This window comes from Sesamum indicum, linkage group LG2, assembly GCF_026168435.1.
Source record: "Sesamum indicum cultivar Baizhima isolate 11 linkage group LG2, ASM2616843v1, whole genome shotgun sequence".
Classification (NCBI taxonomy): Eukaryota; Viridiplantae; Streptophyta; class Magnoliopsida; order Lamiales; family Pedaliaceae; genus Sesamum; species Sesamum indicum.
Window position 1 is genome coordinate 11,787,156 of NC_142658.1, and position 22,533 is coordinate 11,809,688.

At 34.7% G+C, this 22,533-nt stretch overlaps 3 protein-coding genes, 2 long non-coding RNA genes and 1 pseudogene across 6 annotated transcripts; 3 read left to right on the forward strand and 3 right to left on the reverse strand.

The window, feature by feature from the left end:
• Positions 1-396: 396 nt before the first annotated feature.
• Positions 397-2,256, reverse strand: LOC148789171 (uncharacterized). The gene is made up of 2 exons (XM_088877897.1): positions 1,658-2,256; positions 397-427 (listed from the first exon to the last, which is right to left on the reverse strand). Exons 1-2 carry the CDS (start codon positions 2,254-2,256, stop codon positions 397-399), a joined length of 630 nt encoding a protein of 209 aa, XP_088734023.1.
• Positions 2,257-2,305: 49 nt separating this feature from the next.
• LOC105155530 (DCL-like protein) lies at positions 2,306-6,215 on the forward strand. The gene is made up of 3 exons (XM_011071422.3): positions 2,306-2,622; positions 4,250-4,364; positions 5,770-6,215. The coding sequence occupies exons 1-3, from the start codon at positions 2,306-2,308 to the stop codon at positions 5,938-5,940; spliced, it is 603 nt and encodes a 200-aa protein (XP_011069724.1). The 3' UTR covers positions 5,941-6,215.
• Positions 6,216-8,007: 1,792 nt separating this feature from the next.
• LOC105155528 (small ribosomal subunit protein eS19z-like) lies at positions 8,008-9,825 on the reverse strand. The gene is made up of 4 exons (XM_011071421.3): positions 9,378-9,825; positions 8,687-8,777; positions 8,339-8,522; positions 8,008-8,156 (listed from the first exon to the last, which is right to left on the reverse strand). Exons 1-4 carry the CDS (start codon positions 9,459-9,461, stop codon positions 8,087-8,089), a joined length of 429 nt encoding a protein of 142 aa, XP_011069723.1. The 5' UTR covers positions 9,462-9,825; the 3' UTR covers positions 8,008-8,086.
• Positions 9,823-20,123, forward strand: LOC105155559 (putative mitochondrial-processing peptidase subunit beta, mitochondrial; annotated as a pseudogene). Its single transcript, XR_016063979.1, has 8 exons — positions 9,823-10,599; positions 10,945-11,109; positions 11,226-11,363; positions 11,471-11,622; positions 11,732-11,840; positions 12,412-12,511; positions 12,715-12,780; positions 19,600-20,123. The product of XR_016063979.1 is annotated as a putative mitochondrial-processing peptidase subunit beta, mitochondrial (transcript).
• LOC148789172 (uncharacterized) lies at positions 14,380-15,240 on the reverse strand. The gene is made up of 2 exons (XR_016063981.1): positions 14,728-15,240; positions 14,380-14,646 (listed from the first exon to the last, which is right to left on the reverse strand). It is a non-coding gene; the product is annotated as an uncharacterized LOC148789172 (long non-coding RNA).
• Positions 15,527-19,256, forward strand: LOC148789173 (uncharacterized). Its single transcript, XR_016063980.1, has 3 exons — positions 15,527-17,624; positions 17,706-18,434; positions 18,519-19,256. It is a non-coding gene; the product is annotated as an uncharacterized LOC148789173 (long non-coding RNA).
• Positions 20,124-22,533: the final 2,410 nt, after the last annotated feature.

Below are 22,533 nucleotides of genomic sequence, written 5' to 3' on the forward strand. Positions count from 1 at the left end.
GAGAGTGATAATGTCTAGAGTATCTTTTTTTAGGCTTAAGTTCAGCCCATTGATAGCCCCTCCATCTCATCGAACACACCAATCACATCGCACATCTCGAATGCCACGTCACCATAAAGACACTCCAACAAAGATAAACCTAACAGCTGGAGCTTGCTAGGTAAAACTTACACATTTCCGCTTCTATTGGATTCTTCCCTATTAATATGACAAATTTTGTTCCTGCCGGTGTATGACTCAAATGATGTGGCATAAAACTAGATCAACTATATCACAAAAAATAGACATCCCAAGAAACTTGAGTATATCTCAACCACCCTCAATAGCCTTCCCATTTCTGTCATCTTATTACCATAAATAGGGCATTAGGTAGTTCAAGACAAATAACTTAAAATTTCAACTTAATTTTGGTTCTGCACGAATTTCTCTGCAAAATCAGTTGCAAACTCATTCTACACAAGCTCTACATGTTCCATCACCAAACTCCCTAATTGTCATAATCCTATTTATTGTGCTTGCTTTATTTATTTATTTTTAAATTTTTTACTAATTTAAACATTAGAGTATACAGTAAAACCTCTATAAATTAATAACCTTGGGGCCATGAAATTTTATTAATTTAGAGAGGTATTAATTTATCGATAAATTAATATTTTATTAATTAAAAGAGAGACTTTTTAAATTCAGCAAATTTAGTACATATGTATTGAAAATATATGAATTCATATATGTGTTTCATTGATTATATTCATGCATCAATCAATTCTTTGTAACTAATTAAATATATTCATGTATCATATCAATTCATTGTATACAATTAACTCTTATATTCATGGACGCATGTACCAATTTATTGGAATTACTTAAAAATACATGTTTACATTAATTTGTTGCACTTAAATAACTATTATAGCCAATTAAATATATTTATGTATGATGAATGAAACATATACTATATAAATCTCAATATGAAAATAAAATAATTCATAACACCCAACCATGTCTTCTCATTTAAAAAAAGCATCGCAAAATTATCTATGAATGATCAAATGCGTAAAATACAGACTTCATATTTTAGCCAATTACCATAATATTTATGAATTATTAATTTAGAGTTTTAATGGGACCTAATATTTATAAAGGAATTTTTCAAAAAATTATTATCTTATTATCTTATCGAATTTGATGATTTTTTACAAAGGCCCATGTCGGGACCAGAAGATTTTATTATTTTAGAGAGTTTATTAATTTATAGAGTATTAATTTATAGAGGTTTTACTGTACTAATTCTTTGCAGGTTAGTCCTACACTTTGGTGCCTTAGAGTCATTAAGCATTCAATATTTATGGCTCATTTATATATTCTTAGAATTTATACAAGTATTTTATGTACTTATAATTTATTTATAATTCTTTTTATACATACATTTATCTGCCTATACTAGATATTAAAGATGTGAAAAATATTTATTGATAAAAACACCCTAAACGTATTTATTTATCCAAAGACACTCATTAATTTTTTAATCAATTAACTCTCTCAATTATGTTATATTCATTTATATTTAATATTATTTTATATATACATCATCATCATCATCATCATCAATTCATCTTCATCTTGTATTAATATAAGAAAGAAATTGTTGATGTGGGACTGGGACTGGCACTGAACACACCACTCATCCCTCTCCCAATTCTCAACCCTAAGAAATACAACAACACAAGAAAGATCAAATCTTAATCTCCTCCAACAATTTCGATATTCCACTTCCAACCTACAATCTTCGATTCTCAGAAGCGCTTCCCTTCCCACTCCCCCCGTCTGCCCTCTCCTCACCTTCACCTTCACCATTAATATTTCTCTCTTCCTCCTACCATTCGCCGCTCCCTCATCCTCTCTCTCCTCTCCCTCCACTTCCATTTTCTTTTCCTTCTTCTTCACACTCCCAACCTCAACACCCGCTCCCACTCGGGGAATTCTCCCACCCTTTGACGTCCCCAGCAACCCAAATTCATTCTTCCTCCACCCTTCCTTATCTTCATTGTCCCACCCAAATCTCTCGCTCAATGGAAGGCTTCCCAGCATCTTTCCTTTGTATTTCCCCAAGTCTATGACTCTATCCCGTGCCGGAATTATTTTGGAATTTGATATCTGAAAACGGGTACTGGTTCTCAACGGTTTCGGAGTTGTGGGGAGGAATCGTGAAGAAAGAGGTGTTGAGAAAGAGAAACATAGCCATTGTTGCCAGCCCATTTGACGCCTTTTAGCCTACACTGACATAGTTGCACCGGGTTCACAATCAATGGCTGCTCCGCTCCTCCTCAGAGCTCTGCCTCTCCTCCGCCTCCGTCTGGTGCAGCGCCACCACCATTTTCTATTCACCAATGGGTCTATAACTCTCCGACTCTTCTGCAGCGTGGCCACTGGGTCATCAACTGGAGCTGAGGATAATCCAGCGTCTCTTCGTCAGATTTTTTCCTCAAGAACTTCTAAAGACCCGCCCAATTATCCGAGATGGAGCGACCCAGATTTCCGGAAATGGAAAGACAAAGAAGCAGAAATTCTTAAAGATATTGAGCCCATTATTTGTCTCACCAAAGAAATACTCCACTCTAATAGGTGCCCCCGATCTTACACCTTTCATTCTGAACTCGTCTTGAACTGTGTTAAATTTTTGCGACATGTTATTTGATTTTGAAATCTTGTTCTTTTTAGTTCGGGAGAGTTGGTTGTAAAGGTAGGATCTTTGAAAGCTTTGTGATATATTTGTTGAAATTTTGGTAGGAGGTCATTCTTCTGTGGGAGTTGATATTAGCACGATGCGAATTGATTGGTAACTGAGGTGTGGATAGTAGCATGATCCTTGACAATTGATTTTTCATGTGGGGTTGTGAAAATCATGGCCCTGGAGCTGATAATTTTACATGATGACTTCTCCCTTAGCTTCCTCTCAGCATTTAGTCATAACTCATCTATCATACCTTTTAATGTCCAAGATTTCTTTTAAGCACAAACTTTGTTTGGTAATGGAAAAGGGTGTGATTAGATAGTAATAGATGAAATTTTAGGGAGGTGAAGGGTGTGTGGAAATTCTGATTATATGATGAATTTACAGAGATTGGTTGACCATGAATTCTGTTCTGGTTACTTTCTGTGGGCTGGATTGGGGGAATATAGCTGTCTTCAATTAACTGGCCAGACTTGAAATTTGAAAGCCTGAAGGTATTGTTATTCAATCTAGTCTGGCCTTTCAAGAGCGTAATATGTGGCTCAACCAACCCGGTCTACTCCCTTGATATGGCATCCCTGTGTCATTGAAATATGCCCTTCATTCTCTCCGTGAAGGCAGGGTCTCGACAAGATGATTGAGGAATTAGTGAACAAAGTGAAGAAGCTTTTGCAGAAGAATATTACGTTGAACTGCCATAACTTGTCTTCTTTGCTTGCTACAAGCTGTCCCTACCTTGTGTCTCATTTGCCGCTAGTCTTTGTCAAACTACCACCTCATCTATAAGTTTAAGTTTTCACAGAAGATAATCATTGAATATTAATATTTTAACATGCCGTCGTGCCCCCCTCGTGCAAACATTGCATGTTGAAACCTTTCTTTTATAAATGGTGAAAATGAGATTCAAACTCAGGACCTCTTGTTTGGCCTGACTTTGATATGATATCAAACAACCACCTCATTTAAAAGCTTAAACTGTTAGAGAGGCGAATCATTTAATATTAATATATTAACAGTCTCCTATGCTATAAACCTCATCTCATACATCTGCTGAATCATGGAGCATCTTAATTTGAACAAGGATAACAGTTTCACTATCTTCTAGAACAGAATTGTGGAAGGAAGAGTCCATTTGTAGGTTGTATATTTCATTGCTACTTGTTGATATGAACAGATAAATGAGTTAAGTCAAAACAGTTGTAAAAGATAACAAACATACAATGATGAAAGAGACAAACTGCATGACACAAATCTGAGTAGGCGCTGAACTTTGCTTGCCTTCAAACATTTTGTATCCATAAACCCATTTTGGAAATACTATTTTATGTGGCTTTCGTTTCTCATCAATTTTCGTTTGAAAGAAAACCGTGGTCATACCATGTTCTCAAATTTTGTTATTATGATGATTCTACGTTTTCTAAAAAGTAAATAAATAAAGTAAAAGTGTCTCATTTTCACTGCATTATATTTGTGGATGGAATCTTGAGGCCCCTTGACTCAGTATCTTGTTTGTACCAGATATATGGATGGAGAACGTCTCACTCCACAAGATGAGAAAGCTGTGCTAGATAAGCTTCTTGCACATCATCCTCACTCAGAAGATAAGATTGGATGTGGACTTGATTCGATTATGGTCAGTTTTCGTTTAAGTTACTGATTGCTAATTCAATTATTAACATGCAAATATTTGTCACTAAGTTTGTTGTTTAATGATAGCACAAGAGATATGCTGGGTGTCGTTCAGCTGTGCATTTCATTTGCATTTGGTTTCATAAAATGTGCATTACTTTGTACCTCAGCTGATTAAAATACTTTATAAATCCTTGCAATTTCTCTGGGAACTCCATTGCATTTGACTAGTTAGAGACTTATATACGTGCTTCAGGTGAAGTTGGATTTTATAATTCTTGGCTTAAAGTGTTTTAATGTAGTTGCATAAGGGTATACTCTTTCAAGTATATTAGTTTTGGAGGCCATTAACTTGTTGGACTGAATAAGGTCTTTGTTGCAGGTCCTTTGATGCCTCATTTTAGTTGAAAACAGTGCTGTCTATTAAGTCATCAGCTAAAATCTACTTTCAGCATGAAAATTATCTGAATCAATCGTACTCATCTGTATATTGTTCACATTCTGTAAATTTAACACATGAATGTCTTGTGCTGAATCTTTTGGAGGGAACATTTTAGTTATTCCTGCCACAATGAAGATAGTTGGTGGTGTAAGCATGAAAAATGCCCCATTTCCACCCTTTGTTGCTAGATCCGGGTATGTCGAGTGTAAATTTCTGAAACTATTCATCTGCAAAATGAATGCAAGTTCGTCCAAAAAATCTACAAAATTATGGAATAATTCAAGAGACATTCAAATGGAACAATTACATGTAAACATGGATTGAGATCCCGTAAAGACTCCAGGGACTCCAGAAAATCTAGGAAGAAGGTTTAGTTGTTGTCCAAATTATTAGTAAGTATTGTTCTCATTATGTCCAAAAAGTGGGCACATGACGCCATGTGTTAGATTTCCATTAATCTTAAGGCTTAAACAACGGTAGGACCAAAACTATTGAAAGTTATGAAGATTGAGGATTAAAATCGTGGGTCAACATTTTGGGGAACACAAACGAATAAGTGACTAAAATACGGGGACGAAAATTGTAATTATCCCAACAAAGACATAATAACTTTTGCGTGTAATTACCTAACATGTTGTATGGTTTGGCATATTATAAAAAGCCCCTCGAATTTTGGAAAATTCTATGCACATCCCTTATAATAATGGCTTACATTCCAAATTTCTGGCTGACTTTCTCATCTTCAGGGAGGAATTTGTAGTGTGAAACATGATTGCAGGGATTGTAGTATAATTTCTCAAAACGAAAAGATCTTCTTGTAAATATGCATATATCTCACACGGTGTCGGTTTAATTATCCCTAATGCACTATGATATCATCTGCAATGGAGTTTAAAAGGTCTGTTATGCCAACTTGCAGTTCTTATTATACACATTACCAACGAAAAATTGCGCTGCTTTTATGTAGGTCGACCGCCATCCTCAATTCAGACATTCAAGGTGCCTCTTTGTTGTAAGAACGGATGGTGGATGGATCGACTTCTCCTACCAGAAGTGTCTTCGAGCCTACATCCGAGATAAGTACCCTTCCCATGCAGAAAGATTCATAAGTGAGCATTTTAAACGCGGTAGTGGCTGAATTTTCCGAAAGACGTTGCTCCGGTACTGATACTGAAGTAACACAATGACTTAGGCAATTAGTAGAGACTTCTTGATCGACACTATAATATGGTTAGTATCCAATATGAGCATCTATCAGAAGTAATGAATTTTGCTGTGCTTGCGAGTAGATTCTATGTTTAATGGCTCCGACGGTCTATATTTCGCTTTATGACACGGTTTTTTCAATGTGGTGGATGTAAGTGGACTGGCATCATATGCTCTTTTTCTATAAATTGTTAATTTAGTCCCTCATGTACATTTTCTTACTTATAAATAGATAGTTATAATATATATATAAATGTAGCGAGGTTAACATCATTATATTTTTCTTTTCTTAAGTACAGAATTGTTACATAAAAATATCAATAAGGGTAAAATTGGTAATTTATGTAAAAAAAAATTGTGCTAAAATCAATATTCTTTGTTCAAATCCTAACAAAAACGGAAGTAAAGTTCAAACAGTTAATTTTTAGAGGGGTTTAAGTATAATTTCAAAATTTTTTTTGAGAAAAAGTGTAATTTTGCATTTTTAAAGGAAGTTTAAGTGTAATTGATTCTAATAATTATTGTATATATAAGGCCCAAAAAAAGTGTTAAAAGTTCTAAATTTCATCAACTGAGTGACATTTATCTTGTAAATTAAGATTAAAGAAATAATAAAGTAATGAATTATTATTTTCCAAAATTAAATTATAACTAAATTATATTGCCCAGAAGTGGTGAGCTACTCATTTTTAAAGGAACCTGAGTTATTGGAGCATTTTCATTCCTAGAAATTAGTGAATTTATGGGATAAATATGTCTTATTGTTTAAATTTTTAATGTGGAAGAAAAAAAATTACTTTTTCGGTTTTGTACATAATCAAATGTGAATTTTTTTTTTATGGAAAGTCTTTTATTAGTGAGATTAATTTGACTTTTTATAGATTTTATTGTACTCATTTATTATTTAACTTTAAGTCAGTAAAATATAATAAAATTTAAATTATTTAATTTACTAATTTTCTATTAAATCATTATAATTAAAAGAACTTTTTTCAATTAAGAAAATTTTAATTAAACTTAAAATACAAAATTGTTAGGAAAAAAAATTCTTTGAACTATATATATATATATATAATATAAGGGTAAGATTGTCCAATAATTTAATTATAATATGAACATTGCTATATTGGCTTGGTTTTTTCTTATAGATGCATAGTTACATGATTAAATCTATATTTTAATAAATAGGCTAATATACTGATATGATCAATATATAAATTATAATAAAGAACCATAAAATAAAAGATAAATTACATTAATACCCATGAGCAGAGATTTAATTACACAAACGTCTCATATCATTTGTAAAATTACAAGATACACTCTTTGATATTGCAGTTATAATTACAATATCCCTCTTATTTAATAACAATTTTTTACACAAAAACCCCTTCAGGAGTTGTATTTGTAATTTTACAAAATGCAAAACATATTATAATGACCAAGTTAAGAATGGTAAATGTATCATTAAAAAGTTTAGGTCATTTTCATAAATCCAAGATGCCATTATGTAGCCCCTCATCAATTACTGTATCTATGTATTGACGAATAATTAATTTAATACATTTAACAATATTCAACAAATTAAGATAAAATTTTGAAATAATTAGTTTAAGATATTTGGTATAATTAGAATCCCAAATATCGTCATTTTCTTAGTTTAAATCAAAATGAGATTTTTAGCATATAATATTGGAGATAAAAGTGATAAATTGTTATTTTATATGGAAAATTATATTGTTTTCACTATACCGTAATTTTGTATGGTGTTTGGATTGTTGTACGTGGTGGAAAAAATTAAATTACTCTTTTGCACCAAAAAATAAAATAAAATTATTCATTATATTATAAATGACCATGATTAAAAAATAATTTTAAATTAATATTTTTTATAACAGTCAAATAAAAACACTGCAGAAATTTAGTTCTGATCAAGTTTAATTAATATTTACTATGGTTTTAGTTATGTTCAAAATATTTGAAACTTCAATACCCAAAATTAGAAAGATGAAACATGAAACACTTTCAACCAAAAATTTCTTCTGATAAAGTTCCCCAAAAAAAAAACACAGGTGTAATTAATTAACAACAATTCTTCCAGCAACTTGGTCGAGGTCCCTTTGGCCACTTGATGTGATTCTCCTTCCACTGTAAAACAAGCAGTCATGGCAATTTGTAAGAACAACAGCAAAAATACAGGTACGTGTGCTTGCCAGCAACCCAAAATATTCACATGAACATAAGCTTCACTATTGTTAGAAATCTGTTTGTTATAGATTCAACAGGCCTTGTTGACAAATCAAAATACGCACAACATAACTATGACTTACCCCCTTGGATCCAATTCAATGATGTTCATATTCTGCAATTGTTGAAGAATATGACGAGCAACAGACCCACTGCTTTTGCCAAAATGGGGTGGACGACTTCCATTCCTCTTGCTTCCACCATAAATCCTCCTGAATGCACCAACACCAAGACCTCCTCTCAAATATATCTTCCTCACCATGGAAGCTGCAACATCCGAATGCAACTTAGCTTCTAAAATTATGTCATGACATATGACATGCCATTAAGTAGCTTAAATGTAAACACACACACAAGCTGATCATCCACAAGAACTGCAAAAAGAATACATTAAACAATATACACCAAATAAAAAAGAAGGTGAGGATTACCAGCCCGGATGTAGTACCAATCAGGGTCATATGGAGCAAGTTCTTTGAACACACCAGTTTTAATGATGTCAGTCCATTCAGAAAGCTCCATCTAATTTGGACAAAACGAAAGAATATAAATGTGATGCTGAAGGGAAGTAAAAAATATAGCTCCCATTTACTATTCAAATGTTTAAATTAAACATAAACTTAACACATTGTCGGAGCATGCAATGTGTGCAAAAATGCCCAAAAAGAAGAGAAAGTTACAACTAAAATGCTGGGTCAGTTAAATACAAACCTTTATCATCCAATCAACTAATAATCAAATTAAGAAAATTGTGTTCGCTCTTCCAACCGATAAATAACAACCATAATTTTCTACAAGAAAAATTGATATTCAGCTCTCTTTTTCCTGAGCTCCATTAAAGAGACTGCAATTACCATCCAATATCCCTCAATACAGCAACGCACAATGTCATAAATCAAACAAACAGAAGCATGAATGTGGTAAAAACAGGCAAACCCAAACAAATTCCAACTCCAAAAAAAAATCATATAACTTTTATTCCCCCCAAAAGAAGTTTAACAACTCTCTAAAAGCATGAATTCCACCCAAAAGAAATTTAACAGCTCTCTGAAAACGTAAAGAGAAATACACAATCACAAACTTCCACATGGACCAAAGCACAAATCGGGAAGACAATTTCACCTTGCCGGAGCGCTTGAGGTGAGCGGCGTAGGATTTCACGAACTCGTGAGGAGACACATCCTTGACAGTTCTCGCGGTCGCCATTGCTGAAGAGATCTCGAATCACGTGGGGAGCAGCTCACTAGAGCACGTCTCTTGAGAGATGAGGGTTGAGAAAGACGCAGTGGCCGATGCCAGTTTTGCGGGTTAGGTTACAGCGACGTTGTCGGGCCTGTTTTGAATTCTTGGGCTTGTTTGGGCTTTGGGCCCACAGTACCCAATTGGCCCAATACAGGAAAAAAAATTAAAAAATAAAAAGGAAAGAAATAATAGAATATTGACTCAGTAAAAACAATAACAACCCAGAAATCTGTAGGGAATTTGGGGTTATTAATTTAGAAAAAGAAACATCTAATAATAATTGTTAATGATATTAACAAAAAAGAAAAGAAAAATAAATAAATGAATAAATAATGTTTTTTTAGCAGTGACTCAAAGGTAAAACCTGAGACGACGCCGTTTTATCTCCTAACTCGTTCATATCCTCTTCCCCCCTCTCATCTCATCTCTCCGGCCAAACCCTAGTCTGTCCACATACTGAAATTCCGCATGACCATCCGCCACCTAATCCACCTCACTTGCCGCGCCCGAAAGCCCGTCCACACCTTCACCTCCCGCCAACCCCTCTCCTGATGGTCCCTTCCGTCTCCCCCGCCCCCAACCGCCATGATCTACGACAGGTTAGCTGAATCCGTCAAACGGAAGCTGAAAAAACTAGAAGACCCTGACCCTCGGTTTCTCAAGCACAACTCTCCCCACCCAACTGTAGATTCTCACACTGAAATTCTCTCGGCTCCCCTCACCCGAGTCACGACTCTCCCGAATGGGCTCCGGATCGCCACCGAGTCCACTCTTGCATCACCAACGGCCACCGTTGGTGTCTTAATTGATGCTGGATCGAGGTTTGAGAGTGAAGAATCTAACGGCACTGCACATTTTTGGAACATATGATATTTAAGGGGACGGCGAGGAGGAATACGAGGGAGTTGGAGGAGGAGATTGAGAACATGGGGGGTCATTTGAATGGGTACACTTCCAGAGAACAGACGACGTATTACGCTAAGGTGATTGATAAGGACGTGCCACGTGCGCTGGATATTTTGTCTGATATTTTACAGAATTCAAGGTTTGATGAGCAGAGGATCATCCGAGAGAGGATGTTATTCTCCGCGAGATGGAGGAGGTATCAAATCTCATTCTAAACTTTTGTATTGGATAGATTGTTTACTGTTTTAGTGGAATTTGCCTCTTTTTTAACAAGAATTGTTGCTTGATTTCGATTTTTTATGGCATTTTTGGTTTCTTGTTGTCTTTATCAGAAAGGTTGTCTGTTTTGGTTAATTCTTTCTTCTGGCAGAAGTAAATGGTAGCTTAAGGCTAATTTTAAATTTTCAGTGGTAGGGGGTGTTTTGTTAGATAACCAAGTATTGTTGCTGCATGATTATTCTTTGTTCCCTTCGTTTTATAAGTTCTCTACTAATTTAGAGTTTGCATGCTCACTGCATTTTGTGTTCTCAACTGAGTTCAGGTCGAAGGACAAACAGAAGAAGTTATATTTGATCACTTGCATGCCACTGCTTTCCAGTACACGCCTCTTGGTAGAACAATCCTTGGACCTGCTGAAAATATCAAGACAATTGGCAGAGAACATCTACAGAAATACATATCAACTCACTACACTGCTCCTAGGACGGTATTTACTTGCTATCCAGTCTTTTCTCCATTATATTCCATGTACATGTCCTATATGATTTTGTTCTTTGTTGACCATTTCCTCTTATCTTTTTTTCTTTTTGGCTTCTGTTATAGGTAGTTGCTGCCTCTGGTGCTGTTAAACATGACGATATTGTTGAGCAAGTGAAGAAATTATTTACAAAGTTGTCCACCAATCCAACAACCACTTCTCAGTTGGTTGCTAAAGAACCTGCAATATTTACAGGATCAGAGGTGTGCTTACGCGATTTGATTGTGTTTTGATAACCATGGGTGTAAATAATGGTTGAAGGTAAATTTAGGCTGTAACTCATTTGGATGACTTCTCTTATAAAAAATAGATTAGGATGCTTGATGATGACATTCCACTTGCCCAATTCGCGGTAGCTTTTGAAGGCGCCTCCTGGACAGATCCAGATTCAATTGCTTTAATGATCATGCAATCTATGTTGGGTTCTTGGAATAAAAATGCTGGTGGTGGAAAGCATATGGGGTCTGTATTTGCCACTTTACATCCTGATGATTTATCCGATTTACTGTGTGTGCTTTTGATCTTCACTTGTACCCACATGCGTTAAACATGTCTGAAATCTGTGATGCAGTTCTGAGCTTGCGCAGCGAGTTGGCATCAACGAAATAGCAGAGAGCATGATGGCTTTCAATACCAATTACAAAGACACTGGTTTATTCGGTGTTTACGCTGTTGCTAAGGTGATCTCCTCACTTTGGGTTAGAGGGGAATGGAACTTTTTGTTTGAATCAGTACCATAAATAAAGTATGAGGATATATGCGGGCCCTTCTCCTCCTTAGAGTCATCACTGGGTTTATATTGACTTTTGTCTTTCAAGTTTTGGCTTCAATTATGAGTTAGTAGATCCATGGTGAGAGTTAATAAATTTACAAGCCATTAGCTCTGGAAATACCCGAACATTAATCCTTTTTAGTTCCTGATGTCTTACTTGAGGATATAGGCTCACCAAGCTTCATACAGGGTGACTGTTTTTGAAATTGATGATTTATTTTCTTTTGCCTTCTAGAATGCTAATAGATTGCGATTGACAGTCTTGGTGCTTATTTTGCTAAAAACTTTTATTATAATATTTTTTGTCTGTTTATCTTGCAAGTTATCCTGGCTTCCACTTAGTTCTTGCCTGTACTGCACATAGAAATTTTTTACCCTTTTCTTTTTGTGGGTTGGAGGATGCGCCATCAACTGGTAATTACATAGTCATTCTCTACTTAGTTTGCTTCTAATTAATCCATTTCGCACTCCATCTGCAGCTTGATTGCTTGGATGATTTGGCCTATGCAATTATGTATGAAGTAACCAAGCTATTGTTATCGAGTATCAGAGGCTGATGTGATTCGTGCTCGTAACCAGGTAGGCTTTTTAAATCTGGTATCAAATTGATTAACTTTCCTGAGGTTTTGTATTGAGTAATTTCTGAATGGTTTTTCTATGAACATATCTGTAATTTCTTTGGGTGATCAAACTAGTGTGTGGATTGTAAGAACTTCATATATTATCTGAATTTATTGTTTATTATTCTTGCGTAGCTTAAATCATTGTGTGATCACTTTCAGTTAAAGTCGTCTTTGCTGCTTCACATTGATGGAACTAGTCCTGTTGCTAAAGATATTGGACGCCAGGTATGGTTTGGTATCTAAGAGTCAATTGTATGTTTTGGATATTAGGCTTTGAGTTGATGGGTATATTGCAGTTTGGAGCTTGATAAATAAAGGCTTGTACCTCTTATATTTTTGAGTTAATTAATTTTTTTATTATAAAAAAAATTATATTATTATAATTTTTTTTAAATAACTAATAAAAATATGACGAGTCGCGATTTGAAATCCAACATTAATAAAAATTATTTTTTTTGTTTAATTATATTTATATAATTTAATTTATATATAATTAATTTTAACAACATACTAAAATCCAAAAATTAATAAAATTAACATTGCATTAACTTAAAAAATTATAATTAAGGGTATAAATATAATAGTTATTTATTTTGTATAATTGTAAAAAATTACATTAAATTATACAATTACAAATATAAAAAATGTCCACTCGTTCCACAATTTTGTCTGTGGCATTGACGTCGAGGTCTTCTTATTTTTTCGCCCACATTTTGAACTGGTTCATTTTCATCACCACCAAACCGACTTGATATTGTTGCGGAACTTGATTCTACATTGTCATGATATGCACCAAATGATAGAAATGGAATTGGTGAAATATTATATCCTTGTGTATATGGTTGATTAATACCAAAATCAAAGTCAAGAGAATAATCTTGTGTTTGGTTTGACATATATGGAGTCGATTGAAATCAATCACCTTGTGATGATTGAGGCATACAATAATCTTGAAGCAGTTGAGGCATATAATAATCTTGAGGCGCTTGAGGTACGTAATAATTTTGAGGTGGATATACTGTAGATGGACCAATTATATCCATCCCAATATCATGACGTTCAACTGAACCAGTTGACATACGGCTAGAACTTCTTCTTTGCTTGTGGAATGTTGTGGGAGCATCATCGGATGCAGAAGCAATTTGTTGTGGCTGTTGGGTTATAGCTTCCTTGATAATATATAATCCATGTTCAAATCTATCCACCAATTGATTATATCCTTCGATATTTGGTGGTCTAGATCGACATAAAGTTTCAATGTTATTTACCCATTTGTTTGAAAAGTGTAAAAACATAATGAGTCTTGTGTTGTTAAAAAATATATATAAAATAAAATATGTAATTTTTTATAACAACGTACCACAACTTGAAACATAGGTGCTTCTGCAGGTTGGTACCTGCTTTCCACATGTCTATCAGTAGATGACGACACGAAATTTCTTGTTATGTTGTAGTACTACTCCCAATAACCTCGTTCTATTTCCCTTCTATTGAAAATGAGTGGCCTATGTACAACCGTGTCATATCGTCTTTGTCATCTGGTGATATACTGTATGTGTTACAGGGACCAATCTGTGCTCGCGTGATTTTTACGGGAAATATAATGGAGGCTCATATCACAGGTATCCGTCGATTCTAGTACATTTTGCCTCATTCCGAATTGGTGAACAATCCGTTCGGGATGATGCATTTCAACTATTGCGTAGAATATCAATGAAACGAATGGTCTCTACAATTGGGGGTTCAATTAATCGGCGTAAGCCATAATGACATCTGAGTCTATGTTATACGACTGTTATATGAACTGTAATAAATACAAAGATGTAAATTAATACGAATTTAATTTACGGTATAAATACACGAATAATATTAAAAATAAGTTACATGATCTGCCTGCATCTCATCCAATATTTCTTGTATGACTCGGACAGTTCCCCGAACTGTAGTGGTGAAAGTGTGCTGATAATTTCAAGTAGTACCATATGGTGCTGTTGGGAGCCAGCGATTGTTGTCCATTTGCACTTGGTTCATAAATAGTCGTTGGGCACCAAGTCCTGGACAAAGTGGCGTAATTCGTGACCATGTCCAAATCTACACGAATAATATAAATATGTATTATTAATAAATATTAATATAAAAAAAACAATGTGTAAGTTTTTAAGTCAATTTTACCTGTAGCAATTACAGCGCCCCACCAATTGCCGCTTTGCCTTTTGTGCTGGCATTGCATAATTCGTAGTATAAAAATGCCCGCACAGCACTTCCCCAATTATAGTTCCTTGCGGTTTCTATATCTTCTAATTTTGAAAGATATAGTAATGAGACATAGTTACCTGAGAAATCTGAGCACATCAATCCCCAAATAGAAGTAATGCAACGACACGTGCGTATTGGACGATGACAGTTTGGGGAGTATTATAAGTAATTTCGACTGCGGCCAAATGAGATGTAATTGTGGATGTCTGTAGTCTCGAGCCCTTCAACACATTTGCATCCGAGCTAAAGTCTATGTAATTAAGACATTATTTTTGCCACTGTTGTGTTGTGCGGTCGAGATCAATTCAAGTCACCGGCTCGCTGTTTATTGGAAGTGCCCATATTATTTGAACATCTTGTAGGGTAATTGTGGCTTCTCCTACACGAAAATAAAAAGTGTGCGTCTCCGATCGCCACCTTTCCACTAATGTAGTGATGAGGTGTTGATTTAATTGAAGGCGTCCGCACCTGTAAACTCCATAAAATTCTATTTGGTGTAGGATTTCTTGTACACGCTCGGACATATTATTTTGGTGAAAATGACACCAAAAGCTATTATCCGCAGGCCGTGAAATTAGTACTGCATCTAGGTCACCTTCCAGAATATCGTCGTACCTATGTTGGACTTGTTGAGATAAAACAGTTCCATTACGAGGTTCATATACAGAACGTCTATCCATTTGTACGAAAAATAAATTGAAAATAACATTGCAATAACTGTAGTTGAATGTAGTGAAAAACTTGAAAGATGCGAGTTATGAATGCAGTGAATGTCCACCATCCTTCCTCCGTCAAATTTATAATGGTTGATTGGGGTGGTAAAATTTTTTTTAAAAAATTAAAAAAAATTAAAATCTGGCCGCGGCCAACTTTATTAAAGGCTGTTAGCGCCAGTCGTGGTCAAAGGCTGGCAGCGCTGGCAGTTTAATTGAAGTCGGCCAAGTCGTGATTTTAAAAAAAAAAAGGGAAAATCCTGATTTCAAGTCACTAGATTTGCACCGTTTTGACGAATATTTCCATGAGTGGAAATCCAGCTGTAGGATTAGTGAAAAATAACAATGTATCGTCATCTTTTATTGGTATAAGTGTTTCCTTAATTCGCCCGAGATATTGGCACGAATGTTTTACAGAAACATTAAACGAAAATTGGGAGCTATCAACATCAATATTTTTGTAGATTTTTGATAAAAATTGTTCGTAAGTGGATGAACGAGGAATCCTCATCGCTGCAATGGGCCTCTGATCATATGTAACAGACCATCCATCGCTTTATAATTTACCACTAAAATACACAAAAATCTCAATGCGAGAATATGAAGTAGACATTTTTTTGCAAGTTTGTACGTAAAAATGAGGAATGTATTTGATATGGGATGAACGAGAGATTATGCTGCTTGAAACAAGATGATGGAAACAAGCTTGTACGCATATTTATAACATATAGAAATGTATTTATTAAGGTAGGTCGCCTACCAACCTTTAATAAGGTTTGTACACGACCTACCAGCCTTTATTAAAGGCTGGTATGCGACATACCAGCCTTTATTAAGGGATGGTAGGTTGCGTACCAGCCTTTTTAATAGAGGCTGGTAGGTCGCCTACCAGCCTTTTAATAAGGCTGGTATGTGTCAGTCGTCTCAATTAATATATATATTATATGTATATATACGTATATATATATATAATATACACATATATAATATATATATATTATACAAATATTATATATTTGCAACATATGTATATATATATGTACATATATTAATATGTATATATATGTACATATATTATATATAATTACACAAAGGGCTGGCAGCGCCAACCTTTGACCACGGCTGGCGCTGACAGCCTTTAATAAGGCTGGCCGCGGCCAGATTTTAATTTTTTTTAATTTTTTAAAAAAAATTTTACCACCCCAATCAACTATTATAAATTTGACGGAGGAAGGATGGTGGACATTCACTGCATTCATAACTCGCATCTTTCAAGTTTTTCACTACATTCAACTACAGTTATTGCAATGTTATTTTCAATTTATTTTTCGTACAAATGGATAGACGTTCTGTATATGAACCTCGTAATGGAACTGTTTTATCTCAACAAGTCCAACATAGGTACGACGATATTCTGGAAGGTGACCTAGATGCAGTACTAATTTCACGGCCTGCGGATAATAGCTTTTGGTGTCATTTTCACCAAAATAATATGTCCGAGCGTGTACAAGAAATCCTACACCAAATAGAATTTTATGGAGTTTACAGGTGCGGACGCCTTCAATTAAATCAACACCTCATCACTGCATTAGTGGAAAGGTGGCGATCGGAGACGCACACTTTTTATTTTCGTGTAGGAGAAGCCACAATTACCCTACAAGATGTTCAAATAATATGGGCACTTCCAATAAACAGCGAGCCGGTGACTTGAATTGATCTCGACCGCACAACACAACAGTGGCAAAAATAATGTCTTAATTACATAGACTTTAGCTCGGATGCAAATGTGTTGAAGGGCTCGAGACTACAGACATCCACAATTACATCTCATTTGGCCGCAGTCGAAATTACTTATAATACTCCCCAAACTGTCATCGTCCAATACGCACGTGTCGTTGCATTACTTCTATTTGGGGATTGATGTGCTCAGATTTCTCAGGTAACTATGTCTCATTACTATATCTTTCAAAATTAGAAGATATAGAAACCGCAAGGAACTATAATTGGGGAAGTGCTGTGCGGGCATTTTTATACTACGAATTATGCAATGCCAGCACAAAAGGCAAAGCGGCAATTGGTGGGGCGCTGTAATTGCTACAGGTAAAATTGACTTAAAAACTTACACATTGTTTTTTTTATATTAATATTTATTAATAATACATATTTATATTGTTCGTGTAGATTTGGACATGGTCACGAATTACGCCACTTTGTCCAGGACTTGGTGCCCAATGACTATTTATGGACCAAGTGCAAATGGACAACAATCGCTGGCTCCCAACAGCACCATATGGTACTACTTGAAATTATCAGCACACTTTCACCACTACAGTTCGGGGAACTGTCCGAGTCATACAAGAAATATTGGATGAGATGCAGGCGGATCATGTAACTTATTTTTAATATTATTCGTGTATTTATACCGTAAATTAAATTCGTATTAATTTACATCTTTGTATTTATTACAGTTCATATAACAGTCGTATAACATAGACTCAGATGTCATTATGGCTTACACCGATTAATTGAACCCCCAATTGTGGAGGCCATTCGTTTCATTGATATTCTACGCAATAGTTGAAATGCATCGTCCCGAACGGATTGTTCACCAATTCGGAATGAGGCAAAATGTACTAGAATCGACGGATACCTGTGATATGAGCCTCCATTATATTTCCCGTAAAAATCACGCGAGCACAGATTGGTCCCTGTAACACATACAGTATATCACTAGATGACAAAGACGATATGACACGGTTGTACATAGGCCACTCATTTTCAATAGAAGGGAAATAGAACGAGGTTATTGGGAGTGGTATTACAACATAACAAAAAATTTCGTGTCGTCGACTACTAATAGACGTGGAAAGCGGGTACCAACTTGCAGAAGCACCTATGTTGCAAGTTGTGGTACGTTGTTATATAATATTACATATTTTATTTTATATATATTTTTTAACAACGCAAGGCTCAATATTTTTTTACACTTTTCAGGCAAATGAGGTGAATGCCCTTGAAATTTTATGTCGATCTAGACCATCAAATATCGAAGGATATAGTCAATTGGTGGATAGATTTGAACATGGATTACATATTATCAAGGAATCTATAAGCCAACAGCCACAACAAATTGTTTCTGCATCCGATGATGCTCCCACAACATCCCACAGGCAAAGAAGAAGTTCTAGTCGAATGTCAACTGGTTCAATTGAACGTCATGATATTAGGGTGGATATAGCTGGTCCTTCTACAGTATATCCACCTCAAGTTTATTACGTACCTCAACCGCTTCAAGATTATTATATGCCTCAACCGTCTCAAGGGAATTGGTTTCAATCGACTCCATATATGTCAAACCAAACACAAGATTATTCTCTTGACCTTGGTCTTGGTATTAATCAACTATATACACAAGGATGTAATATTTTACCAATTTCATTTCCATCATTTGGTGCATATCGTGACAATGTGGAGTCAAGTTCCGCAACAACATCAAGTCGGTTTGGTGGTGATGAAAATGAGGCGCAAAATAAGCCAGTTCAAAATGTGGGCGAGGAAATACGAAGACCTCGACGTCAACGCCGCAGACGAAATTGTGGAACGGGTGGACATTTTTTATATTTGTAATTGTATAGTTTAATGTATTTTTTTACAATTGTACAAAATAAATAACTATTACATTTGTACCTGTAATTGTAATTTTTTAAATTAATGCAATGTTAATTTTATTAATTTTTGAATTTTAGTATATTGTTAAAATTAATTATATATAAATTAAATTATATAAATATAATTAAACAAAAAAAAAGGGAAAATACAAAGTCGGGATTTAAAACCCAGACTTTAGCTCTTTTGTTCCCCTATATTTTATTGACGTGAAATCGCGACTTGTCATATTTTTATTAGTTATTTAAAAAAAATTATAATAATATAATTTTTTTTATAATAAAAAATTAATTAACTCCAAAGATAGTTGCTTGATATTTAAGAGTAATTTATCTTTAACTGATAAATGAGTTTGGCCATGTTATCTGGTACTTAGTTGTTCCTTTTTAATTCATCATCATGGTTGCAGCTGCTTACGTATGGTAGAAGGATCCCATATGCTGAGCTCTTTGCCAGGATAGATTTTGTAGATGCCAGCACCGTCAAGCGCGTGGCGAACCGATTTATATTTGATAGAGTAAAATGGATCACCAGATCTTTTAAGTGCTGCAGTGACTCAGCAGAGAATAGTGTTTCAAGAATCTGAACTGATTCTCGTAGATTCTAAGTTAAACTGTTCTGTTGTCAAAGCAGGATGTTGCAATTACTGCCATGGGGACAATCAAGGGCTTGCCAGACTACTGGCTCCGTTACTAGGTTCCTCTTCACGACCAGTAGGCACTTTTTTACTTGGTTCTTTTCTCAACATTTCAGGATAATTGATGTTATGGTATGATTCCAGCACCCACGCAGCATATTGGGCCGGCCCAATTTGTTCTTATTTTGCCAATCTGCGTTTTGTTGTTCTTTTGTAACATTTCTGATTAGGGAAAATAATTGAGCTGTAACCAGTGCTTTGTCTGTTATTTCCAAATGAGAATTGGCTCCGAATAACTATCTTAGAGTGATCAATTTCATAAATTAGACTAAATGAAAAATATATATGGAACTTGAACCTAAAATATTTTTTAGGCTTTAGACTTATTCTTTACCAATTGGATAAAATCTCCAAGACTCCAAATAACTTATATAAGTGTACAAAGATGATGAGAAATTTGATCTTTTTGCCAATAGTTATGAAAAATTCAACTCAAGTTTGATTATAATCACTCAAATTCATTTTCAGACTTGGTTTCTATTGTGACATTGCTAGTTTACATAATTATGCCACAACTGCAATACAAAACAGACAAGGTAAGAGCTATACATGCTTTTCCAATATATTATGCACTAAAAAGATTGCGTTGTAGCAACGAATAATTGCAATGGAGTTAATAAGAAATCCATCACAATTATAATTTTGTGATAGACATTGAACAACCGGAGAACGTATATTTACAATTTATGACAGCTTTTCTTACAACAATTTTTTTTTTCTGAAGAAAGCGACATTGACGATTTTTCAGGCAGAAGGCCGTCCTAGAATGATGAGAATTGTGCAAGTTAACCAAATGAAATTTGTGGTAGCTTTATGCGCATATGATGAGAATTGTGCAAGTTAACCAAATGGAATTTGTGGCAGCTTTATGCGCATAGTTGTCATTTGTGTTGCAATTGGTTTTCCATTCATAATCTTTCTCATTTGTGTTGCAATTTGTTTTCCATTCATAATCTTTCAAATGGGAATTACGTTATGGCTTTGACTTTTGTGATAATCTAAGACATAGATTTGAATTGTTGTGATTGTAGAGCACGTTTCAAATCCATAACATTTTTTTTTAACATTTTATAATTATGCCAAAAATAATAAATTTTATTAGTTTTATAAGTTTAATTATAAATGACAATAAGCAGTACAAATATGAAGTTCAAACTGTAGAAAATAATTTCAGATGATGCTAATATAAAAAAAATTAATATAATATTTCTAAAATTGTTGAATTAAAGAAAAAGTTCTAAAAATAATTACCTTAGTGGCTAGTTGATCATCATCACATCTGGCTCATGCGTCGACTGTTGTACCATTTCATTGTCCAGAGGGGCTATTAGGGGATCGGTGGTGTTGAATTAGTGACTATTAGCTACGGGATCCCCATGTGTTACATCGTATCGTGTGTTGAGATGATGGTGCTAATCGTTCTGCCTGTGAATTTCCATGGACTTAGGGTTAGCACCTATAGTTGTGGCTACTGTTTTCGAGCGATCGTTGAATGAGGAATGGGATCCCAAATACTCAATCCTTCCATCATCGGCTTACTATAGTCAGTCACAACTCATCCTCGTGTGACGCTCTAGTAGCAAACTCATCGACTTGTTCAGACTTGGGACACATTCTCTTCAACCAACTTTTGAAAATTCTCCAGAAACGAAAAAATTGAAGCTAAAATTAGAGTTTTAAAAATTTTGAATATGAAAAAAATTAGCGAACTAGGATTTCCCTCTATCTCCGCAACCATTGAACTATTCAAATCACAATCGCGCTTGTTAATTACTCCAACAATCTATGAAGAATCTTCCGCCTCAAGTTCCAAACAATTGCACTTGTTTCCTGAATCCTTTTTTCGCATTGAGATTATCCTTTGTTTTGCTTTTGATGTCCATGATACTATTGGTGATGTTTTGATCTATATTCCAATTTTCACTTGGTGCGAAATTGAATTTTTTGGACCTGATTATGAAACAGTTAGAATAAATTAACCGTTCCTAAATTTTGATTTTTCCTCCTTTTTAATTTAGGATATTGTAATACATTTAGAAACCTTTTTTTAAAAGTTTGTTCAAAATTGGAAAGCTATTTGGAACGGATTGTCGATTTTTGGACCGGTTTGCTATAAAAAAAAGGTAGGATTTGGCATGGTCAGGGCAACCGTTCCAAAATCTATTCCATCTTGGAACGGTGTCTGGAACACATCAAGAATGGATATCGAAACATGACTTCATGTTCAACATTTTTTTTGAGTAAAAATTTTGGAACAACCATATCGTTCCAAGATGAGTTCCAAACAAACAGTTATTAAATCCATTCCAAAATAGTAATGACAAATGGTTAGAACTCTATTTGGAACACTATATTAGGATTAGAAACCGCCTTAAGCCAATCGTTTTTATATGTATTGCAATGAATGTCCAAAAAATGATAGTTTGAAAATGTATTTCAAAGTGAGGTACAATTTAGAACGATTTTCGAACACCCTTAATCAATTATGCAAAAACTGTTTCAAATTATTAGTTTTATTTAAGAAGTCATGTATTTCTAAACCCATTCCAAAACTCGATACACATTCGGACAACTTTTTTATATTATTTCATTGGTATTATTGACACCGTTCCAAATGAAATACAACAACTATATTTCAACGGTCAG